Genomic DNA, 25,198 nt, shown 5'->3' with positions numbered 1-25,198 from the left:
TTAGGTTAAATTACACGTCAGGACAAAGAGCTAGGAAATGGTGGTTTGAATTTAGGTCTATTTTACTTATTGTGTGATAAAATTTGTACACCACAACCCTTAAGTTCTAGATTAAGATTAAGTTCTAGATATGGTATAAGTGGCTGACTGAAATTCACAGGGCTACTTTGTAGCTAACAAAAAACTGGAACCCAGGGTTTCTATTTTTGATTCTAGTTTTCTTAGTTGTCTCTCTAGGGGAACCAATTAATGACTTTGAATCTAACTCAGTTTCCTCTGTAGACTCTGATTCTATGCCTTGGTATAAGGTGATGCTATGCAAACTAAGAAACGAAACCAAACCAGTGAAACATACTGGGCTTGAAAAAGCAAGACCCTCCAGTCAGCAGTTTTAAGTTTAAGCACATTCGGCTTCTTCTCATAGTCTGTGGCCTTGGATGCCAGCGCGTGATGCACACTCACAGCGTTTTTCAAATCCTCTTCAGACAGGGCTTTTTCTGGTTTATATTCATCCTATAGATGGATACAAAGAAAACCAAGACAAGATCATGTTCAGATTTCACCTCCTCTTTTTATGATAAGGGAAAAAAACCCTCTAAAGCTAAAAGAAAAAAAATTAGAAAATCCATGAAAGTGCATGAAGAAAGTGACATGTTATAAAAACAACTCTTTGCTACTTCAGATACCCATCAACAGAATTACACTGATGGTGTAAACCATGCCATTGTTTTCTTTACTCTAAAGATACTGTATTTTCTTGATACTTTCTTTTGAGTCCAATATTATCAAAGGAAAATGAACAGTAAAATAAAATGATTCCTCTAGCTGTTCTTTGAAAGAGAAGAGGAAAATCAGTTTACTGTTCAGGAGAAGCTTAGCTGTATTATATAATAAATTGGGAAAATGGATAAAATTACATAAAACGGAAGGTGTCCTGTGCAGATGCACTTTTATCTTTAGGAATGAATTACACACAATTCACAGAATTTATAAAGGTTTTCTGTATGGCTTCCCTCCAAAATAACAACAACAAAAATTCCAACTAGTACAATAATGAGAATTTAAAGCAAATTTGATTATTATTATCATACTCTTACATTTAGTAGTTTCCCTAGGTCCTTTAGAATAAAAAAAGACTTCAAAGAAAGCAATTAAATACAGTAGGCATTATGAACTGTTTTAGGAGATGTTTTCTAGGGTGTAAGGTCCCTTCTTTCCCCTTCCTGTAATCTGTCAGACATGATGCTAAATAAACCTGCATTTCTGTGAAGAAAACATACATAAGCACACACTCCTCTTCTTACCTTCTAATTAGTTAAAAAAAAATCCTAAAAGGAAGACATTATCTATTCTCTTATCACAGTCTGGTTTTATAAATTTCCAAAAAAACAATGACACTTTGTCATACCTCCTACTTCCTTCTCCCAACACCTCCACAAATCAAGCAATTCAACATACTATTGCTATTAATTCAAATGGAGTGAGAAATCAACAGAAACAAACGTTGATCCTATAATGATCGGTCAGTGACAGTTCTGAGAGACAAAGGTAAGGAAAACCTAAAATACACAGTGAATACCAATAGGAATATAAAGATTACCAAAATTTATAATATTAAATGATGAAATTACTACTTTAAATTGCAACAAATCTATTTTATTAAGCCTCAGAGATTGTTGACAATGACAGTTTTCCAGAGTGGCATGATGAAGAAAGAAAATAAAAAGAAATCTTAAAATAAATACAATATATTTATACCTATCTGTTCTACAATTCCCATTACTGCATAAAGGTGTAATCTAGCTACGTTTTGGGGTCTTGTCTTCTCTAAATGAGATTTTTTTCTTAGTGACTTAGCATTCCAAAGATTCACAAATCTCCTCCCAGGGGTACTGTCATTAGAGGAGGGAGTATCAATTAGAGGTAAAGCTCCCTTTCAACCTCATGATTGTGCTACAACAGAACCCTATATAGCTAAACATCCACTCATGTTAACCACTTACCTCCATATAGGAATCTGAAGCAGATAAGTAACAGGGAGTAGGTGTAAAAGACCAGGGCCAAAATTATCTTCAGAGAATTTATATGCTACCTCCATTTGCATACACACTGATCTCTAACACACTGGATATCGGAATTTGCATAGGGATCAGCTTAGAAATTTCTGTGTATCATTGATGTCTAGGTCCATGATGTAGCCTTTTATCTTAATTCCTTCTCACTAGTTTCTTTTGATTAATTTTTTTGTTTGAATTTAAGAGGACTACTTAAAAAAAAATAAGAGGACTACTTAGTTCTTTTGCTTTTCTGATTTCCTCTTTAATTAAGAAAGAATTTAAGGCTAGAGTTTTTCCTCTGAGTACAGGTTGCACATAGTTTGAGAATAAAAAGTATTTTTCATTGTTCCATAGTTTGCAGTTTTATTTTTTGATCTCTTCTTTGATTTTAGTCATGTCAAATAGAATGTTTCTTAAGTTTAAGGTACCTAAGGTTTTAGTTATTTATCATTATATATTTCTAATTTTATTGGCTTCTGACCAGAGATTTTATAGCACTCTGTAAAATCTGTTATTTTTTCAAAATTTGTTAAGGTTTTCAAACCTTTGATTTTTGCTGATGTTCCCTGGAATACAGAAAAATATTATTCTCTGAGGGATGTGTGTTTTTATATTTATTGATTCAATCCCTCTATGTCCTTACATCATTTTTTCTACAAGTTCATCCTCTTGAGACAAATACACTGACCTCGTTCACTACATTGTATTTTAAGCTCTCCTTGCATTTCTAATAGTTTTTGTTCCACATTTTAGTTGCTATGTTGTTTGATGTATTTAGGCTTATGACCGTTACCTTTCTTACATGATGTGCTATTTATTACTCTAAAATGTTCTTTATCCAGTAGTGCTTAGTTACATAACATAGAAACTTAAAAGGCTCTTTCTCCCATAAAAATGTTCTAATTCTCTAACAGTCCACATCAATAAGATTTTTAAAATCATTTAACTTCCCTCCTTCCTTCTCATTTTCCTAAACTTTGCTGAAATACTTCATTATGCTTGTTCTGCAATCTTATTAAAATTACCTTGTGTTATGTATTTTCTGTTTCAGGAAACCTTACTTCACACTTACATGTTCACTGAGTCTCTCCTTATTCTTTTAATTGCTCACTTACTTTCTATCTTTCTTCTATCTTAAGGTTTCAAGTATTTTTTTTTTTCTTAAGGTGAATGATACACTCTAGTTTTTATTTCCAAATGTCTTCCATTTTCTTTGACAGGTATAGAGCTCTTGGTTGCAGTTCTCTTCTACTCAAGTAATCTATAGATGCTATTCTATTGCTTTCTACCTTCCAGTTTTATAAATGTCTCATGCTAGTCTTATTCTTTTTTCCCCCCATATTACTGTATTTTCTGTAGGAGTCTTACAGAGATTTCTTTTTATTCTCAGAATTTAGGAATTTTTTTCTAGGCTATGCCTTAATATTCTCATCTGCCCAGTTCGGAATGAAAAAAATTCCTACCCTAATATGATTATTCACTTGGGCTGCTAACTGCTACTAGAAATAATCAACTCAGATGCACAGATGTGTGCCAGCATTGATTTATGGTCTCCAGCTATGGTTGTACACATTTCCAACTGACGATTCTTTCACATATCCATGATTTCTTTGTTGCATTCTGCCAAATATTCTGCAGTCTTTTCAACACCCCCTGACTCAGCACAACTGTGGTTAAGAGTTTAGGTGCCTGTTAGAACTCTCTAGGTTCAAATGACTAGTTCTAATATAATACTTAATGTTTTCATGACCTTAGGTTAATTAAACTTATTAAGCTTCACTTTCTAAGATTGAGAAGGAGTGTTAATACTTTCCTCATAGAACTGTATGATGAAATTAAATGAGGTACTGTTTCTAAAACTCAATGTTCACAGCATATAGTAACCACTCAAATGCTAGCTGGTCTATTTTCCAATAATAATTTCTTAGTAACATATAGTTTGACCTTGTATTTTATAAGGTCAAACTTATAAATATAAAACTTTCTGTTTACATACCAATATTTGGTGACCACCTTTGTTTTCTTTCTTCCTAAAACAGAAGAATCCTGCTCAAGGCTAACCCTCCATCGACCCTTCCTAGGAGCTTATTTCATTATTATCATTCTTCTCTATTTTTAATTATCCTCTATCTTCTGGCTTTTTCCCCAAAGCCTAAAAGTACACTCCAAGTCTCTTATCTTTGTAAAATCATAGCTTCTTCTGAATATTGCTCTCTTCTCTGGCATCACCTCTTTTCCTTTAGATGAGTTACAAGTCCATCTTAGCTGCTTTTATATATTGATTTCCTGTTTACCTTTTAATCCATTGCAAACTGGAATTCATTTCTATGCTTCACTGAAAATCCTCTGGCAAAGGTCATCAATGACCTCTTAATTGAAAAATTCAATAAATTATTGTCTGTTCTCTTCATATGGCACCCAAAGAAGTCAACAATCTTTTTGAAATTCTTCCTTTGCTTCTATTAAAATACATCCCTGGTTTCTCTCCTACCTTGCTGAGCATTTCTTTGTTATCTCCTCTTTAGACAAACCTTCAGATGTTAGTTCTATCATTGTCTTTCACCTTTTCTCATTCCCCAAATACCCCTTGGGATGATTACAATTGCTCTTATCTATTAAACTCCTACCTATATCATGATGTCTAACAAACTGCTATAGGTAGAATAAGAAACATGAGACCAGTTGATAGCTATTAATAATGAAAGATTTAAGCCTTTGAGCTTAGAGGAATATAAATATTCTTAGAACATATTCTCTATCTGCTGATATTTTCATTTAAAACCAAGCCTAAAGGATAACATTCTTAGACTGCTCTAAAAGTGCAAGGGATTTTAAAATGCAACATTATTATAGCCCTAAGTAAAAGCAAACAGTAATTATCAAACTTGGGAGAATTGTACCATTATGGCAGAAAAAGACTCCATTCTACAGCAGTCTCCAGAAGTACGATACACTGCCAGTTTACCTTATATTGGAAGGAAAATACTGCATAGGACAGAAATGGTAGACAAGATCTATATAGTTAGGATGGAACTGAAGTCTAGAAATTTTAAGTCTCACAAACTTCTGATTTTGTAGTTGATAGTAATATCACTTTACCATGAAAAAAAATAAGGAAAAATAGGAGAGGATCAAGATACTGGAAAAGGAAGATACTGAGCTCACCCCCTCCCATGAATACACCAAAAAGCTACAACTACTTATAGACAACCATCTCTGAGAACAAACTGAAGAATAGCAGAACAGATCATACACAACTAAGGATAAAAAAAAAAATCCACAAAGAGCTGGTAGGAGGGGCAGAGATGTTGTTTAGTCAAAAACTACACTCCTGGCTCATTGAGCCACAGAAAAAAGGGATTTCTAAACCAACAAGGGCCCTCCCTGAGGATGGAGGGTTCCAGGCCACACATTAGGCTCCACAGCTCAGGGGATCTGCATCAGAAAGATAAGCGCCCATGATGTCTGGCTTTGAAAATCAGTGGGGCTTGGATCTGGGGGTACTTAAGGGGCACACACATAACTCACTTGCTCCAAGTCCCAGCACAGAGGCAGCAGTTTCAAAAGTGCCTGGGTTAACAGAGAAGGAGATATATCAACTAACCTTAGGTGCGTATCAGAGAGAGAGGGATCTGCTGGAATGTTCTCTGGGGATGGAAGTGCTGGCAGGAACCATTTCTGACGCTATCTACTGGGCTAGCACCATTCACCTAATGCTAACATTTGCCTGTGGACTTACACTGCCAAACTGCCTACCCCAAACCAGCATTCCCTCCCAAGTGGCTCCTTGCCCCACAAAACATGCTGGTGGCCTCAGCTAGCATTAGTGACCCCAACCTAGGGAGCCACCCCTGCACACTAGAGCATCTGCAACAATCATAGCCGTACCTCACAGCCAGCTGCATCAGAAACCTATCCCACCCATCAGCACTCCTACAGTTGTCATAGCCAGGCCTCTCAGCTAGCTATGTGGGGATCCAACCCAGCACACCAGAATGCCTGCAGCAGTCACAGCCAGAATGCTTGGCAAGATGGGTTAGGGGCCAACCCCACTCACCAGCATGTCTACAGTGATCATAGCCAAGCCTCACAGACAAACATGTTGAGACAGTCCCATAAACTAGTGAGTCTGCCAATCCTGACCCAGCTACAAGAGAAGAGTTCACACTGACAACACAAGGGCTTGAGTGACTAAAGTTTACACTACTGGGCCCCACAGGACACCTTCTGCATAAACCCACTTCTTCAAAACTGGGAGATGTAACTGATCTACCTAACACACAGAAACAAACACAGAAAGTTAACACAAAATGAAGAGATAAAGGAATATATTCCAAATGAAAGAATAAGACATTCGACAACTTTGTTTTTCCTTTTAAAATTGTTTTGACAATTATAGGTCATTTGCCTTTTCATGTAAATTTTAAAACCAGTTTGTATATACATAATAAAAAGCCTGCTTAGGTTTAAAAAAAAAAGAAAGAAAGAAAGAAAGAAAGAACAAGACAAAACCCAAGAAGAACTACATGAAACAGACATAACCAATCTATCAGATAAAGAGTTTAAAGTGATGGTCATAAAGAGGCTAACTGAAATCAGGAGGAGAATGAATAAACACAATAAGAACTTCAACAAAGACAGAAAGTATAAAAAAGAATCATCAGAACTAAAGGATACAATAACTAAAATGAAAAACCCACAAGAGGGAATCAACAGCAGATTAAATGAAGCAGAAGAATGGGTCAGTGATCTGGGAGACAAACAGTAGAAATCACCTGTGATAGCAAAAAGAAAAAAGAATTTTAAAAATATGAGGATTATTTAAAAGACCCATGGAACATCAAATATACTAACATTCATATTAAAAGCATCCCAGGAGGAGAAGAGAAAAAGGAAAAGAGACTCTATTGGAAGAAATAATGGGTGAAAGTTCCCTAACCTGGAAGAAACAGACCAAGTTCAGGAAGCATGGAGAGCTTCAAACAAGATGAACCCAAAAAGGCCCATGCCAAGACATATAATAAGCAAAGTGTTAAAGAGAATCTTAAAAGCAGTAAGATAAAAGCAACTAGTTATGTACAAGGGAACCCCCACACAATGACCAGCTGGTTTTTCAGGAGTAACTTTACAGTCCAGAAGGGAGTGGCACAATATATTCAAAGTACTGAAAGGAAAAAACCTACAACCAAGAATACTTCATCTGGCAAGGTTATCACTCAGAACTGGAGAGATAAGGAGTTTCCCAGAAAATCAAAAGCTAAAGTAGTTCATCAACATCAAAATTGGTCTTACAAGAAATGTTAAAGGGACTTCTTTAGCACAAAAGAAAAGGCCATAACCAGAAAAATAAATATGAAAGAAATAATTTTAGTGTTAAAGGTAAACATACAGTAAAAGTAGTGGATCAAGTACTAACATAGCTAGTATGAAGGTTAGAAGACAAAAGCAGTAAAATCATCTAGACCTAAAATAATTAGTCAAGGGACAACAATAAGATGTAAAATGAGACATCAAAAATAAAAAAACATGGTGGGGGAATGGGGAGATGTAGTCCTTTTACAATGTACTGGAACTTCAGCCACTAGCAATTTAAAATAGTCTGCCATATATAAGATTATCAACATAAATCTGCTATCATCTATCACCATACAAAGTTTTACAGTATTATGCACCATATTCCCTATGTTATCCATTCTATCTGCCTGTCTTATTTATTTTATAACCAGAGGTATGTACCTTTTCACCCCCATTCCCCTGGTTTGTCCATCCCTCCAACCCCCTCTACTTTGGCAACCACCAGATTGTTATCAGTATCTATGAGTCTATTTCTGTTTTGTTTGTTGATTTTTTTTTGTTTTTTTTTAGATTCCACATGTAAGTGAAATCATATGCTATTGGTATTTCTCTGACTAATTTGACTTAGCATCATATCCTCTGAGTCCATTCATGTTGTTGCAAATTATAGTATTTCATTCTTTTGTATGTCCTAATAGTCAATTGTATGTATGGATACACACAGGCACACAGACACACAAACACACACCCCACATCTTTATTCATTCATCTACTGATAAGCACTTAGGTTGCTTATATATCTTGGCTGTAGTAAAAAAATGTTGCAATGAACTTGGGGTGCATATATCTATTCAAATTAGTGTTTTTGTTTTCTATAGATAAATACCCAGGAGTAGAATTGCTAGCTCATATGATGATTCTATTTTTAATTTTTTGAGGACTCTCTATACTGTTTTCCATAGTAACATTAACTTTTTGCATTCTCACCCAGCAGGGCGCAAGAATTCCCTTTTATCTGCACCCTCGCCAACAATTGCTGTTTCCTCTCTTTTTGGTAATAGTCATTCTGACAGGTGTAAAACTCATTGTTATTCTGATTACTATTTCCCTGATGATTAGTGATGAGTATCTTTTCATGTGTCTATTGGCCATCTATATGTCTTCTTTCAAGAAATGTCTATCTATGTCCTCTGCCCATTTTTTAACTGGATTTTTTACTTCTCCATACTGAGTTGTGTGAGTTCATTACAGAGTTAGGATAATCCCATACCAGTGGTATAATTTGCAAATATCTTCTCCATTCAGTATTCAGCCTTTTCATTTTGTATGGTGATAGATGGTAGCAGATTTATGTTGGTAATCAGTTCCTAATGTATACATATGTTGAATGACTGTGTTGTACACCTGAAATGAATATAATATGTCAACTACATTTCAATTAAAAAAAAAAAACAAACAAAGACCTAATAAAAACAAAGTATGCTTGGCATTCTGAACTCCCACTAGAAATTTAAGCTCCAAGTTCATAAAACATCAGCAAATTCCAGAGTGAGAATGGAAACACCAGGACTGACAACTGGATAAAAAGAAATGACTTTATCCTACAGATTTATTCTGCCATCTTTATTTTTCATCACTTAAAGTAGAAGAGAGTGTTTAAGTGATGGAATTGGGAAAGAAGAAACATGGGATAAATGATCATCAAACTACTTCAAACTTAAGAGTCTTTGCTATGCAAACTATAATATGAAACAGCAAAATAAATACAATCAAGAAATTTTCTGTAAGAAAAGAAAATACTCTGCAACATTTAACTACTATCTATTTTTTCAAACAAATGAAAGATGACAGTGATGCCTAAAAACATGTTACTCTCCTTCCATGTTCAGCTGTAATATACAACTTTTTTATCTAGTGTGACTCATTAGAGCATTCCACCACCCTATAAATCACCAATAATGTGATTTTACGTTATTTATTTTAAATTCATTTAAAGTATAGAATGAAAAGCTTTCTATTTTTTCCCCCTAAGAGGTTTGTTAATTAAACATCTTACAAAGTTGAATCATAACACACTAACACAGAAATCATCTCCATATATACAAATAACTGGTATCAGTCTGAAACCTTGTATTCTCAGGTAAATATAAAGTCCCATTTGGAAGTGACCAAATCTCAACAGAAATTCTTCAACATCAATTGAAAAGATTCTCAGATTCCAGTTTTCAAAATAATACTTCATACCTTATTAAATAGGTAAAATTGGTATACCTAATTAAAACAATTTAAAGCAATGTTGAAATGGTCTTGATATCCACTGAGACAATAAAGACTGAAAAACTGAGAACAAATTCTTGTTTGAAACTATGATGATATTAATAAAAATGTTAATAATTAAAGGAAACTGGATCCTAGACAGTCTATTAATCTTTGATTTTTAAAAAGGCATTAAAAGTTTTTTTATAACTTGATGACCCTTTTTTTATAAAAATTCTAAATATTTCTGGTTAGATCACTTTCTAAAAATCATTCAGTGTCTTTTTTTTCCCCCAGGGAGCAAATAAAGTGCTATGCTTCCACAAACATGGGAAGTGAGGAGTAAGAGTATATGAAATGAAGGCATGTTTTAGCTCATCACTCAACTAATTACACATTTGACAATTGGTTATTTGTAGAATTTTAAAAATTGAAAGGAGACTGAGGGATCTTTTCATCTAATTTTCTGTTAGGTAAGCAATTTTAGTGTCAGAAAAATATGACCTATATTACAGTAATATAGAGAATTAAGAGAGAATAAACAAGTTAAAGTCAAAGCGTTCAAGATGTTTCCATTATACGCTACAATAATGTGGAGGTATTGGCCTGTAGTAGAAGTTCATTATGCACTGAATCAGTTTGCCCTATAACTCTCCTTAGTCTACACAGAGAGCGAGCACGTACAAATGCAGAAGAATATGAAGGACTTGAAATGCTTTCTCAGTAAGGCCTGGGACTTCTGTGAAGCCCAGGAAATTTTCTAGGATCAGACTGGTGACTGAACTAGGAATTTAGGATCTATCTATCTATCTATCTATCTATCTATATATATACACATATATATATTTTTTTAAAGATTTTATTTATTTGAGAGAGAGAGCTCAAGTGAGTCCACAAGTAGGCAGAATGGCAGGCAGAGGGAGAGGGAGAAGCAGGCTCCCGTGGAGCCGGAAGCCCGATGCGGGGCTCGATCCCAGGACCCTGGGATCATGACCTGAGCTGAAGGTAGACGCTTAGCCTACTGAGCCACCCAGGCGCCCCTAGGATCTATATTTTTAATGATTCCACAACTGAACTTAAGAGTTAGATAGAGGTGATAACTATCATCAGCCTTTGAAAAAGCTAATAGGATTCCTTGACTTAACATATGAACAGACTTAGACTTAAGAAGTGTCTAAGTTTATAAGCAGAAAAAAAATATCTCAAGCACCCTTCATACTTCTTCCATTTTTCTATTTTTATCAGTCGGAGGCTGTCTTCTGCTTTCTTCACAGTTCTAAGCATCACTAACATGTGCTTGTTATGATGTGGCCACACTGATGTGTGTCTCATCCACCCTACTGTCACTCAGTTCAGAGCCCTGTGAGATCAAGTTAGTGTCTAATTCATGTTTCCCTTTACAACTTTCACATGACTGATGGGGGTATAATATTTATTGAAAGGAAGAAAGAGAGGGAAAGTGAGAGGAAGAAGACAAAGAGGGAGAGAGAAGCACTGCCTAGGGAGCTGAGTAGCAAATAGGGAATGAAGTTTGTGTTCTGGACCTATCTTAAGCTTGAATAACTTGGAAGAAACCACAAAGCACTGCATCATCTCTTCATGTAGGGACAAAACAATTCTTCAGGAATAAACTAATTTCTATTTACTGGGCATTTGAATGAGAATTGTGTTTTATTTTTCTTATTATTTATTTTATTTTATTATTATTATTTTTAAAGATTTAATTTATCCATTTGAGAGAGTGAGAGAGAGTATGAGAGTGGAGAGGGTCAGAGAGAGAAGTAGACTCCCTGCGGAGCTGGGAGCCCAATGCGGGACTTTATCCAGACACTCTGGGATCATGACCTGAGCCAAAGGCAGTCGCTTAACCAACTGAGCCACCCAGGTGTCCCAGAATTGTGTTTTTAAACAGAAATCTTCAGAGTACAGCTTATAGGTCTTAAGCCCAAGCAACCAGGTGTATTTCTAGCTATAGTGTCTTTTTATAAATTTACAGTCTTTTAGAATTGCTATTATTTCCAGAATATCTCTTATATAATGGTCACATTTCTCTGCTGGACTATGTCATTCAACTAAATTATAACTAGTGAAAACTTGGATATTATCATCATTCTCCCAAGGAAACACTAGGCTTCAAAGCCTAGTTAACTTTTTCTTTCACGCACTGTCCATCGTTTTAGAGAATGAGAGAAGTCCGGACACTCTTTCCAAAGGGTGAAAGAGCACAGAGCCAGCAGTTTCATGAAAGGAAATAAAAAAGCCCTGAGCATATAGGAAAGCTTTTTGCTCTCAGGGACAAGCCAGCTTCCAGCACTATATCAGCCTCAGACTGGCCGTTATCATCACAGTCAGAAGACTTAAGTCATCAGTGCCTTTCTTCTGCCTGGTCCTGGCTCACTCCTGATGCCACCTCTATGTCAAACACTGCAAAAACAAAAACAAACTCTCTTCTCAATCAGATTTTAAAAACCTTATTAGCAGTTGGAACAAACCTCTCTTCCAAATAATCCAAGGAATGAAGAGAACATTTTGCTACGAGCACAGAGAGTTCCTAGGATATTATGACAGAAAACTAAATTTTTAGATAATGAACTGATTTTTCACCTTTGAAAGACCTGGTGAAGACAAATATAGTCAGGTTTGAATAGCTGTTTTCTAGACCCTTGAGATAAGAGACATTTGAAGACTCTTAAGAGCCTGGTTTGGAGAATTCAATTTCAAGTAATTAATGCCATGTATCAACCAGCAACCTATACCCATTTCTCTTAACCGTTCCATCAACCACCTGACAATTTATTTTAAGAGTAACATAGTTCAGTTTTGTCACCACCAGACCCATAATAGAAATACCGTCATAAAGCTTACAAAAAAATACTTTGAAGAAAAAGGCACAGACTAGCAAGGTCAGGCACAAAGCCCATGATAGAAACCAACAGAGAACTTTTGAAGCTCTATAACAGCAAAGGCTTGTCTAAGCCTTTAGCTAGCAGATGACTTATTCTCAGTTAGCAAATGGATATGAAGTTAATACCTGAATATTGACAATGATGGGTCATCAAGATCAACAAGATTTTACTCATTTTATCATTTCATAGCAATTTCAAAATTTTAAAGCATATATAAACTATGTTAAAGTGATAATATTAGACTCTTCTGTAATGAATACTTTATATTCCAATAATAATAATCATTAATAGGGTATACATTTCTTAGGCATGAGCTGGCTTGGGTTCAGGGATACTGAAAGTATGAGAAGCAAACAATGATACGAGTGCATTCTTACTTAGCTGGAAGACAGACAAAACCACTCTATCATAAATGCCCTATTTTGGTATACCTAAGAGAGTTCTAGAAACTGTAATCAATTATTCACCCAACTTTATTCCATTTACCCTATGTTTTTTTTTCCACCTACACACTTGGTTTATATCATATCACTAGCCATTCATTGCATGAGACCGATCTTATCTACATTGTAATACTAAGCTTTTTTAGGGGGTAGACACCATGTTTGTTTCTTACATAGCTCTCAATATGATATTTTATAAATGGTTCTGACATTACTATTGTGATACTCTGTGGATCTACTTTTTGCTTGAAGGAGATAAATGTGACTAAGTGATATTAAGCAAGGGGACCAGAAAGGGAAATGAGGTGGTCATGAAGACGACTGTGTGTAACCTGAAGAAGCAAAACAACAGCTTTGGATAATGTCAGATATTGTCTAGGGAAAAAGAAGAAAGAAAAAAGACTTATTTTATTTTAAAGAGAAATCAGTAACAGGAAAGGAAAAGAGATTCAATAGAAATGAGTTAGAAACTGGGGATGTTATTGGTAAAAGTCACAAAAAGGGAGTATCAGAAAAGGGGTAGTGGAGGGAAGATCGAAGTGGAAGCTATAAAGCAAGTCTCTTCATAGTAGCTGTCTATATACTTTGTATCTCTCCCCCCACTTTTTTAAAGATTTATTTATTTATTTGAGGGGGTGCAGGGGCAGAGGGAAAGTGAAAATCTCAAGCAGACTCCCAGCTCAGCATGACCTGACAAAGGGCTCAGTCTCTTCGCCCTGCGATCACAACCTGAGCAGAAAACGAGAGTTTGATGCTCAACAGACTGTAACACTCAGATGCCCCATCTGCCTGTATGTCTTTAACTCTCAGTCCATTTTGGCCTCCATACCTGCCACTCTGCTCAAACTGTTTTACCAATAATTTCCTTGTTGATAAATTCAAGTGACACTTTCCAATTCCTATCTTACTTAACCATCTTACAACATGGAATGCTGTTACCATCTGTTGACATCTGTAGTATCTCATCTCTGTCTCTCGGTTTTGTTCTTGGCTCTTTCTGGTTACACTGTTTAGGCTCCTCAGGTTCCTTCACTTTCTACTGACATTAGAAAACATATGAAGTGCCTGTATTCCACTAGTTCTATCCTCCATCTTCTCTTCACTCTATTTTGAGTAACATCACTTATTCCAATGGCTGAAATCATTAACTAGTTTTTGATGTCTCACCAGATGTGTATTTCTAGGTTTCCTCCTCAGCTCCAGATCTGAATATCTGTAACTGTTTATTGGACATATCTATTTATTATTCCAAAGACACATTGAATTCAACACTTCTAGTTAGATTATGTTTCCCTCTTTCTGTTATCCCTATAATCCCTATAGTTATACCTACTGTAGTTTAAGCTCACCTGATCTCTCTCGATGATCAAATCTTACTCAAGTCCTCCCTATCCTATAGTCAGACTGATCTTTCTAAAATATATATCTGATCATGTCACATCCTATTTACACATTTTTTGAAGATTTTGTTCATTTATGTATTTGTCAGAGAGAGAGAGAGAGCACAAATAGGCAGAGTGGCAGGCAGAGGCAGAGAGAGAAGCAGGCTCCCTGCTGAGCAAGGAGCCGATGGACTCGATCCCAGGACCCTGGGATCATGACCTGAGCCGAAGGCAGAGGCTTAACAGCCTGAGCCACCCAGGCATCCCCCATTTATACCTTCTGATAGCTCCACATTGCTCTAAGATAAAATCTCAACTATGAAACAATAATTTTCTAGGCTATTTCATATGCCTTGGATACTCTTTATACTCCGCTGAACCTGCAGCTTCTCAAATGTGTTGTGGTCTCTCACAGTTAGGCATCCACACAGGTTTCTCCCTGTCCCAATCCTCTGTATGATGAAGTTATATTTGTCTTCAAATGTAGGCTTAAATATCACTTACTTCATGAATTCTTCCACAATCTTCCTTTCTCTTCCCAAGGCTTAGTTAAGTGTTTCCATACCATACCTTTAGTAGCACATATCAAATTGCATTCAGATTGTTTTTTTGTTTTGTTTTGTTTTCTTTTTTTTTTCTCTGTCTTCAGACAGAGTATAAGCTTCTTTAGGGACTATATCCTGCTCACAATCATGTCACTAGTGTATAGCACTTTGAAAAGCCGGCATAGTCCTAATCTAATAGATGTATTCACTATGGATTTTCTTCCTAGTATGGCCCTCTGTATTGGAATGGTAGTTTATTTGCCAAAGTTCAGCTGATAATGGATGCGTGGGTTACTTTTAAGTGTCCATCCAGAAATCACGAAATGGTTGGAATGTTGACATATTCATGGTTTTTCATGGTTTATGGGAATAATAAGGAAGAATAATCGAAAATGAGTCCATGTTAGAAAATCTCAAAAAGTTAGTGACTTTAATTATAGAAGATGATTAGAGATAGTTTCATATTTCAGTAAAACAGTAGCTAGAGCCAGGGAAGTATAGTAAGAGACAGAAAGTAACCATTAGTTCTTACCATAGCAGGAGATTAAAGAAAAAGAGAATAAGCTATTGCATAGTTGCTATGTAGTAGCCACAAGTAAGCTGAATCTGGTTGAGGATGTAAAGTTAACTAGTCATTTCTAGCTGAATGATCACTGAAGTAAGCTGGCTTAGTATGTTAGCTAACCCATTTCCTACCTCTTTGATGTGTGATGCTTGGATTGAGAAATGATTATTCTCTTCAATATTAGATAAAAAAGCAAGCTTTGTAACGACATATTTTTTAATAGAGGAATAGTCATGAGAGGGTTATAAACACACAGGCAGGATTATAAACTTTAGAGGCATCAGATATTTATTAACTCTTTAATTTCTTATAGCAGTCACTGAAAACCTTTGTTATCGGATAAGCCTCTTTGGTTGGGATGGATGTGGGGAAGGAGGCTGAATGAATGGAAACTGAGGATTCAGAGCTCTTTCTCAGTATAATTTAAGCTATGCCTCTAATGATTTTTTTTCACTTTTAATGAGGAAATACTAACTGAATTGTTCCACATGGGTAAAAATCATTAGGTTATTTCATAGTTGAGAAGTGTTGATGAAAAACTTAAACATAAGTGATAAGCATCTGATAATGGAATGAGCACCTAAATATTACATTATTTAAATGAGAGAGGGGTTTTGTGTGTGTATGGTGTGTATATGTTTATAATAAAGGGAAGGTGGGCTTTAAAGGAGTGAGCTGCCAATCATTATGAACTCTTTAGAAGATTTACTTGATTAATTTATCAAGGGAGTAAAGGCCCTGTGTCCCCTCTTAGGAAATACTATCCCCGTCCCCAACCACCCACCCCCGACACCCACCCCGCCCCTTGCTACCCCTTTAGGAGTCAAGATACTAGAAGTCATGATGTGGTAGGGAGCAGCGACAGAGGTCTGCCCACCTAAGAAAAATGGAAGGAACCCAGTATAGAATAATTACTGGAAGGCTTTGGACAGGAATCTTTAATGCTGAGAAATTTATATGGAGTGAAAAGGCACGAAAAAAAAAGAATCGTGGGCAATCTAACTTTGGAGCTCTAATACAAACTGATGCTAAAAATTCAAAGTTCACAAAGTCATTCCCTGGTCAATATTTAGCCCTTTTTCTTTGGTAGTTGGATGAGTCAAACTCAATCCAATTCACTTAACTGAGGGAGAGGGCAACAAGATAGGAAAAGCTGGTAACTTGGAAAAGCATCTTTCTTTGCATTGCCTCTGTCAAATGCTGACTGCAAGAGCATTTTTCTCTCTTCCCAGGTTCACTCTGGTATGGAGTGGGTGGAAATCCTGTGGCTCGGTATTCAATGAAATGGTTTTGCCAAAGACAGCTATGCCCTTTACAGAGATTTTAGAGAAAATGAAAAAGTAAGCCAAGAGAATAGGATTTCTGCTGGGGAAACAGCTGTGCTATGTGAAATTTAATTTCAAAGGGTTGTTTCCTGCAGAGACAAAGCCAGCTGAAAGGACCAATGTAGGCCTAGCATGTACACACATGCTGCTTTGGCAGAGGCCAAAATGGTTGACTTATAAATTAGAAGCTGTGCTAGCTCCATAGAGAAATAAATACAAGGTATCTGACCATGTAAGAGCATGGATAATCTAATATCAATGAGTCTCCATTTCTCCTCTTGTTTTCTGACTCAAAGTAATATGTAAATTTTAAGAGGATACTGCAAATTCTTTGTAATCTTTGGATTTCAGCTAACTCCACAACTTTTTCTGCAAAGGTGACTTATTGACAAAGAGAACTCTGGTCCAAGGTGAAGCATTCCAAGCTCTAATATTCCTTACCTAATCTATTACAAAAGGAAGAAAATAAAAGGGTTTGTGTAAAATATGGTCCTTCCCAATGTAGACATCTAGAAAAAAGCTCCAATAAAGAATAGAACAGAAGAGAATTATAAAAGTGTTCCTTACAAAGCTGCTCTTGTAATATGTAAAATGTTGATACAGAATATAATAAAATGCACTCAAAGTCCTTCTTTGGACTGGGAAGACTCCTAAGGATGGGTGGTTTTTAAAGCAAATTTTCTTTCCATTTCATTATATAGAGCATTATTATAACACTTGAAATGTTTAAAATAAAAATAAGTTAAATATATTTCCCATTAGTGGTATCTCCATTCCAAAGCATTTTATTATATCAATGGTGCAAGTGTGGGTGCCACAATATAGGGGATGCTATCTCATTCAGTACTGTAGATGGCATATCGAAGGAAGGACTCTTTCCCAGAGAAACACACTTGTGAAACGACAGCTAGAGAAGAATATTAAACGTGTAAGGGCATGTGTTTATACACTAAAAACAAAATGTTCAAAATGAATAGGAACTTTCTCTTCAAATATCCAAACACCAATAAGTAATCTGGTGAGAAGAGGCTGTGATGAGACAGATATTGTCGTAAATAACTGTTGGGAATGAATATTGGTTTTTGGCCTCTTCAGAAGGAATTTAGAATTATGTCCCAATAATTTTAAGCAGTTCCTATCCTGTCCCTGTGACCCATGACAGTACCAGGAATTTATCTTCAGGATATAAATAGATATGTGCACAAATACACGCACCATTATTTATAACTGAAAATCAACCAAAATGAGGGTATGTCTGAAAATGGGAAAAAGATGAAGTTATGGTAAACCTATTTAATGGAAAATATATTATAGGCAATTAAAAATGAATGCTTTTATAAATTTTACTAAGGAGAGAGGAAAAAAAATAAAACCATATGACTCTTATCATATCATAGTCACCAGATAACAGGTTAATGAAAAAATATGTTTCTGAAAAAATTTAAATTTAAGAATGCTTATGATACTAAGTAAAGTGAAAAGAAAAAGATGCCAAAACTATTTATCATAGTCCAAGTAGATTTAAAAATATTTTCCTAGGAGTGATGTCAGCAAGATGGCAAAATAAAGTCTCAGTTCCTGTTCCCCCAAAGAAACACAATTTAGCCATAATACATGCATCAAAATGCCTTTATGAAAATGTTAGAATGCAGTTAAGAGGCTGCAGTATTATGAGAAAAAAAGCCAAGAAGAACCACATTGAAATGGATAAGAACAATAATTTCACTTTATATGTTAGCCCCTCACTGAAACTACCACAGGTCAGCACCACAAGAAAATACCCTACCCCTTAACTACTTCCTCAGGGTAAAGTTAAGAGTGGAGAATGCCTCTAATGTTCTGGCTTTTTGGAAGGCTGCTGAAGGAATGGTTTCTGTCATGCCTCACTCAGAATTCTGAGTGAATCAGCATAGATTGGCTACCTGGAGGTTGCTGAAATTAAAGGAAAGTGGTGGATGGCTTGCTGCAGCCGGCACAGCTTGGTAAGATTGGGAGAAAAGTGCAAAACCCAAGGCTTCTCTCTAAAGAGAGAGATACAAGGATGGAGTGTATCTGGCATTCTTATCAGAGGGCTGCCCAAGGGAAATGGTAATTATCTTGACTGACTTGGGGCATTGCTGGGAACTGACATACTCTGGATGCCTGGTTGTCACAAAGAAGAAGAGAGAGCTGTGGCTTCCTGCTGTAAAACCAGAGTAGTTGCACTGCTACAAATAAACATGAGAGAGCAAAAATTACAAGCTCTTGAAAAAGAAGAATGCAAGATTGTCTACCTAAGAAACTGCATGCAGAGGCACAGAGACGTTCCATCACTCAAAACAAGTTTCAAAGATCTTCAAAAATTAGCCAAGCAGATTGGCAAGGGTGTTCCCTATATGAAAATGGTCCATAAAGACTGAGAGGGGTAACTTTAATTGTGCAGATCCCAATACAAAATTATCAGACAAATGAAGAAACAAATAGATAAGGCCTGATCAGAAAATCAAAATAAACCTCCAGAAACTGACCCCAAATAAGGAGAGGTATGTAAGTTATCTGATAAAAATTTCGAAGTAACCATTATAAAGATGCTCAATGTGCTCAAGAAAATGATGTGTGCACAACATGAGAATATTAACAAAGAGATAAAAAATATTAAAAGGAACTAAACAGAAATTTTGAAGCTAAATAATAGGATAACTGAACTAAAAAAAAAATCACTAGATGGGTTCAACAGCAGACTTGAGCAAGAAGAAAGGACAAACTTGAAAACAGGCAACTTGAAATTATTCAGTCAAAGAAACACAAAGGAAAAGAAAAGAATGAAAAAGAGTAAAGAAAGCCTAATAGACCAACAGGACACCATCCACTGGACCAAAACACGTATCATCAGAATCCCAGAAGGAGAAGAGAGATAGGGGTAGAAAGCTTACAGAGAGTAATAATGGCCAAAAACTTCCCAAATCAGGAAAGAAATGGACATCTAGATCCAAGAAGCCCCAAAGTCTCAAATCTAGATGAACTCACTGACAACTACACCAAGACACATTATAATCAAATTTTCAAAAGTCAAAGAGGAAGAGAATTTTGCAAGTAGCAAGAGTGACTCGTAATTTACATGGATCCCTTAAGACTCAAAAAATTTCTAAGCAAAAGCCTTGCAGGTCATGAGAAAATAGGATGATATATCCAGAATGGTGGGAAACAAACAACCTATAAACCAAAGGTACTATATACAACAAATTAGTCCTTTAAAAAATTAAGGAGAAAGATTTTCCCTCATAAACAAAAACTGAAGGAATTTGTTACACCTAGACCTGACATACTTGAAGTGTAATGAAAACAAAATTAAAATCTGAAATGAAAGGATATCAAACTGCAACATGAAAGCATATGAAGTATAGATCTCACTGGTAAAGACATATATATAGACAAATACAGAGTAATGAAATACTGTAGCAGTGGTATGCAAATCACATATAATTATATTACATTTGAAAGAGAAATATATCAAGAATAACTATAAACACAAAAATTTGTTAAAAGAATGATGACATCAGTATCATAAATTGTGCATGTTGTGGTAGGCAGTGAAAGTGTTTTTGTATGTGATTGAAAATGTTAAGTTGTTGTCAGCTTAAAAGAGACTGTTAGAACCATATACATAAAATATTTTATGTAAGCCTCATGGTAACCACAAAGAAAATATGTACAAAAGACATACAAAAGACAATGAGAAAGGGATAAAAACATGTTTCTACAAAATATCAATAAAATGCACAGGAAGAGGGCACCTGGGTGGCTCAGTCCTTAAGCGTCTGCCTTTGAGTCAGGTCATGATCCCAGTGTCCTGGGATCAAGCACCACATTAGGCTCCCGGCTCTGCAGGAAGCCTGCTTCTCCCTCTTCTGCTCCCCCTACTTGTGTTCCCTCTCTGTCTCTCTCTCTGCCAAAAAAAAAAAAAAAGAAAAAGCAAGCACAGGAAGACACTGATAGAGGAAAAAAGTGTCAAAAGGCTACAAAAAGACAACAATTTACAAAATGCTAATATTAAGTCCTTCACTATTAATAATTAAATGTAAATGGATTAGACTCTCCCACCAAAATACAGAGCGTCTCAATGGATAATAAAACAACACCCAACTATAAGCTGTCTATAAGAGGCTCACTTTATATTTAAAGGTGTATTTCTGTTAGAGTAGAAATAAATGAAATAGAAACCAGAAAAATTGCAAAAAAAAAAAATCAACAAAACTAAGAATTGTTTGTTTTTATTTAAAGTAGGCTCCATGCTCAGTGTGGAGCCCAACATGGGGCTTGAACCCATGAGCCTGAGATCAAGAGTGGGATGCTTAATCAACTGAACTACCCAGGCACCCCAAGAATTTGTTTTTTGAAAAGATTAATAAAATGGACAGTCCTTTAACTACACTACAAATAAATAAAACCCGAAATGAAAACAGACAGAATACAACTGATGCCACAAAACTAAAAGCATTATAAGAAACAACTATGAACAAGTTGGACAACCTCGAAGAAAGAGGTAAATTCCTAGAGAAATAAAATCTGCCAAGACTGAATTATGTAATTATAGAAAATCAAAACAGATCTATAACTAGTAAGCAGAGTAAATCAGCAATCAAAACCCTCCCCATGATGCAGAAACAATGAATCTTGGAACACTGAAAAAATAAAGTTTACATTAAAAAAAAAAAACAATAAAAACAAACAAAAGACCCTCCCCAATGGAAAAAAGTCTAGGACCGGCTTACCCATAATTAAAGACGAGATTTATTTATTTATTTATTAAAAAAGATTTTATTTATTTATTTGCGCATGTGCGCGCAATAGAGAGAAAGTGTGAGCCAGAGACCAAGCACGACCATGGTGGAGGGGCAAAGAGAGAGGGAGAAGTAGACTCCCTACTGAGCAGAGACCTTGATGCAGGACTTGATCCTAGGACCCTGGATTCATAACCTGAGCTGAAGGCAGATGCTTAACCAACTGAGCCACCAAGTACCCTAAAGAAGAGTTTTAAAGAAGAATTAATATCAAGTCTTCTCACGTTCTTCCCAAAAATCGAAGAAGAGGGAATAGTTTTTGTTTTTGTTTTTTTAAAGATTTTATTTATTTATTTGACAGACAGAGATGACAAGCAGGCAGAGAGGCAGGCGGGGGTTGGGGGGAAGCAGGCTCCCTGCTGAGCAGAGAGCCTGATACGGGGCTCGATCCCAGGAACCCGGGATCATGACCTGAGCCGAAGGTAAAGGCTTTAACCCACTGAGCCACCTGGGCACCCCAGGAGGGAACAGTTTTAACTTATTTTATGAGACCAGCATTATCCTGATACCAAAACCAGAAAAAGATACATAGGAAAACTACAGGTCAATATTCCTGAAGAGTATAGATGCAAAAATCCTCAACAAAATACCAGCAAGCCAAATCCAATACTACATCAAAAGGAGTACACACTGTGACCACGTGAGATCTATTCCTAGGACGAAAAGATAATTCCATATATGAAAATCAATTAATGTGATAATCATATTAACAGAAAAAAGGTTATAAGCCAAATGATTATCTTAATAGATGCAGAAAAAGCATTTAATAAACATTCAAGACTTTTTAATGATAATATTAAACAAAGAATAAAAGGAAATTACCTTACTATAATAAAAGTCATATATGAAAAGCTCACAGCTTACATTATATTCAATGGTGAAAAACTGAATGTTTTTCTTCTAAGAAAAGAAATAAGAAGCTCATTTTCACCAATTCTGTTCAATATAGTACTGAAGTCCTACCTGGAACGGGTGGGAAAAAGAACTAAAAGGCTTCCAAACTGGAAAGGAAAAAGTAACACATCCGTTCACAGATTTCATGACCTTATAAATAGGAAACTCTAAAGATTCCACAAAACAAAACAAACACCTGTTAGAACTAAGAAACCTATTTGGCAACATTGCAGGATACAAAATTGACATGTAAAAATCAGTTGCATTTGTATATACCAATAATGAACAATCCTGAAAGGAAATTAAGAAAACACTTCCATTTACAATAGCATCAAAAAATAAATAAATAAATAAATAAATAAAATACTTAGGAAGAAAACTTAATGGAGGGGAAAACCTTATACACTGAAAAATATAAAACATTGCTAAAAGAAATTCAAGACACAAATAAATGGAAAGGCATCTCATGTTCATGGATTTGAAGACAATACTGTTAAAACGTTCATATTCCTGAGGGGAGGAGTCAAGATGGCAGAGAAGTAGGCTGAGACAACATCAGGTAGCAGGAGATCAGCTAGATAGCTTATCAAACCATTGTGAACACCTATAAATCCAACAGGAGATCGAAGAGAAGAAGAGCAACAATTCTAGAAACAGAAAATCGACCACTTTCTGAAAGGTAGGACCGGAGGAGAAGTGAATCCAAAGTGACGGGAAGATAGACCGCGGGGGGAGGGGCCAGCTCCTGACAAGTGGCAGAACAACGGAGCACAAAATCAGGACTTTTAAAAGTCTGCTCCACTGAGGGACATCACTCCAGAGGCTAAACTGGGGTGAAGCCCACACGGGAACAGCACGGCCCCAGGTCCCGCGGGGTGACAGAAGGATCGGGGGTGTCTGAGTGTTGCAGAACTCGTAGGTATTAGAGCACGGAAGCCGGCTACAGAGACAGAGCCGAGGAGTGAGCTCTCAACTTGGGGTTACCTTGAACTGTGATCCGTGGCACAGGCCACTGCTCTGTGAGAGGGGTCCCCACAAGATCCGGGGAGACCACCCCTGAAAGAGCTCAGGGATCTGCGGGAACGGAGACTCCAGGAAGAGCTATGTGCCAGAGACAGAGATGCTTGGTCACAGGCTGGGTGAGCTCAGAGTGCAGCCAAAGGCCAGGGAGATGGGAGTGATTGAGCGCTTTTCTCAGAGGCCGCATTGAGGAGTGGGGCCGTGAGCCCCCTCTCCTCTGGGCCGCAGATAGGGAGGTCGCCATTTTCATTCCCGTCCTCCAGAACTCTACGGAAAGCATTCAGGGAACAAAAATTCCCGAAAGCAAACTGGAACAGATTACTTAGCCTGGCCCCTGGGTAAGGGCAGTGCAATTCTGCCTCAGGCAAAGACACTTGAGAATCACTACAACAGGCCCCTACCCCAGAAGATCAACAAGAAATCCAGTCAAGACCAAGTTCACTTACCAAGGAGAACAGCAGAATTCCAGAGGAGGAGGAAGCAAAGCATGGAAGTCATGGCTTTCTCCCCATGATTCTTTAGTCTTGCAGAGTTAATTTTTTTTAATTTTATTTTTTTTTCTTCTGCTAAATTTTTTCTAACTTTTACCCTTTCCTCTTTTAAGGTTTTTATAACTACTTTATCTTAACAATACCTTTCATAAAAAAAAATCTTTTTTGAAACTTCATTGTTATAGTCATATTTTATCCTTCATTGTATCTAACTTTATTTTTTATAGACACATAGGGTTTTTTCTTCTAAAAAATCTGGGGTACAACTTTATCTAATAGATCAAAATACACCCTAAATCTAGCACTGGGCTTTTTCTAGTCTCCAGCCTGAGCAAATTCCCTCCACTTTCTTTTTCTTTATTCTCCCAACCAACTTACCTTATCAACTCCTTTTTTAGAAATTAAAAAAAAATTTTTTTCATCTTTATAGTCATATTCCATCCCTTCATTACGTTTACTCTTATATATGTTTTTCATCTTTAAAATTTTGGGAGGCAGTTTCTTCTAAGAGACCAAAATACTCCAAAAATTAAGTGGGTGACCCTGTTCTAGTCACCAGTATAATATATATATATATATTTTCCCTTTTTATATTGTTTCTTTATTTGTTTTCTTATTTTAATTCTTTTCTTCTGAACTTCCTTTTACCCCCTCTCTCCCTCCCACGATTTGGGGTGTCTTCTGATTTGATTAAAGCACATTTTCTTGGGGTCCTTGCCACCCTTTTAGTATTTTATTTGCTCCTTCATATGTTCTTATCTGGATAAAATGACAAGGCAGAAAAACTCACCACAAAAAAAAAACAAAAAAACAAAACAAAACAAAACAAAAAAAAAACCAAGAGCAGTACTGAAGGCTAGGGTCCTAATCAATAAGGACATTGGTAATATGTCAGATCTAGAGTTCAGAATGATGATTCTCAAGGTGCTAGCAGGGCTCAAAAAAGGCATGGAAGATATAAGAGAAACCTGTCTGGAGAAATAAAAGCCCTTTCTGGAGAATTAAAAGAACTAAATTCTAACCAAGTTGAAATAATAAAAGCTATTAATGAGGTGCAATAAAAAATGGAGGCTCTTACTGCTAGGATAAATGAGGCAGAAGAAAGAATTAGTGATATAGAAGACCAAATGACAGAGCATAAAGAAGCTGAGCAAAAGAGAGACAAACAACTATTGGACCACGAGGGGAGAATTCAAGAG

At 36.2% G+C, this 25,198-nt stretch overlaps 1 protein-coding gene across 1 annotated transcript in view; it reads right to left on the bottom strand.

The window, feature by feature from the left end:
• Positions 1–25,198, bottom strand: part of LOC111144504 (pleckstrin and Sec7 domain containing 3) — a 615,446-nt gene that overhangs the window by 53,523 nt on the left and 536,725 nt on the right. Inside the window, exon 13 of the mRNA XM_022498815.1 lies at positions 356–513. Within this exon, the coding sequence (XP_022354523.1) occupies positions 356–513 (158 nt within the window). The remainder of the gene's footprint in view (positions 1–355; positions 514–25,198) is intronic.

Source organism: Enhydra lutris, unplaced genomic scaffold (genome assembly GCF_002288905.1).
Source record: "Enhydra lutris kenyoni isolate GAN:26980312 unplaced genomic scaffold, ASM228890v2 scaffoldscaffold11, whole genome shotgun sequence".
Lineage (NCBI taxonomy): Eukaryota > Metazoa > Chordata > Mammalia > Carnivora > Mustelidae > Enhydra > Enhydra lutris.
This window is presented reverse-complemented; position numbering and strand designations above follow the sequence as displayed.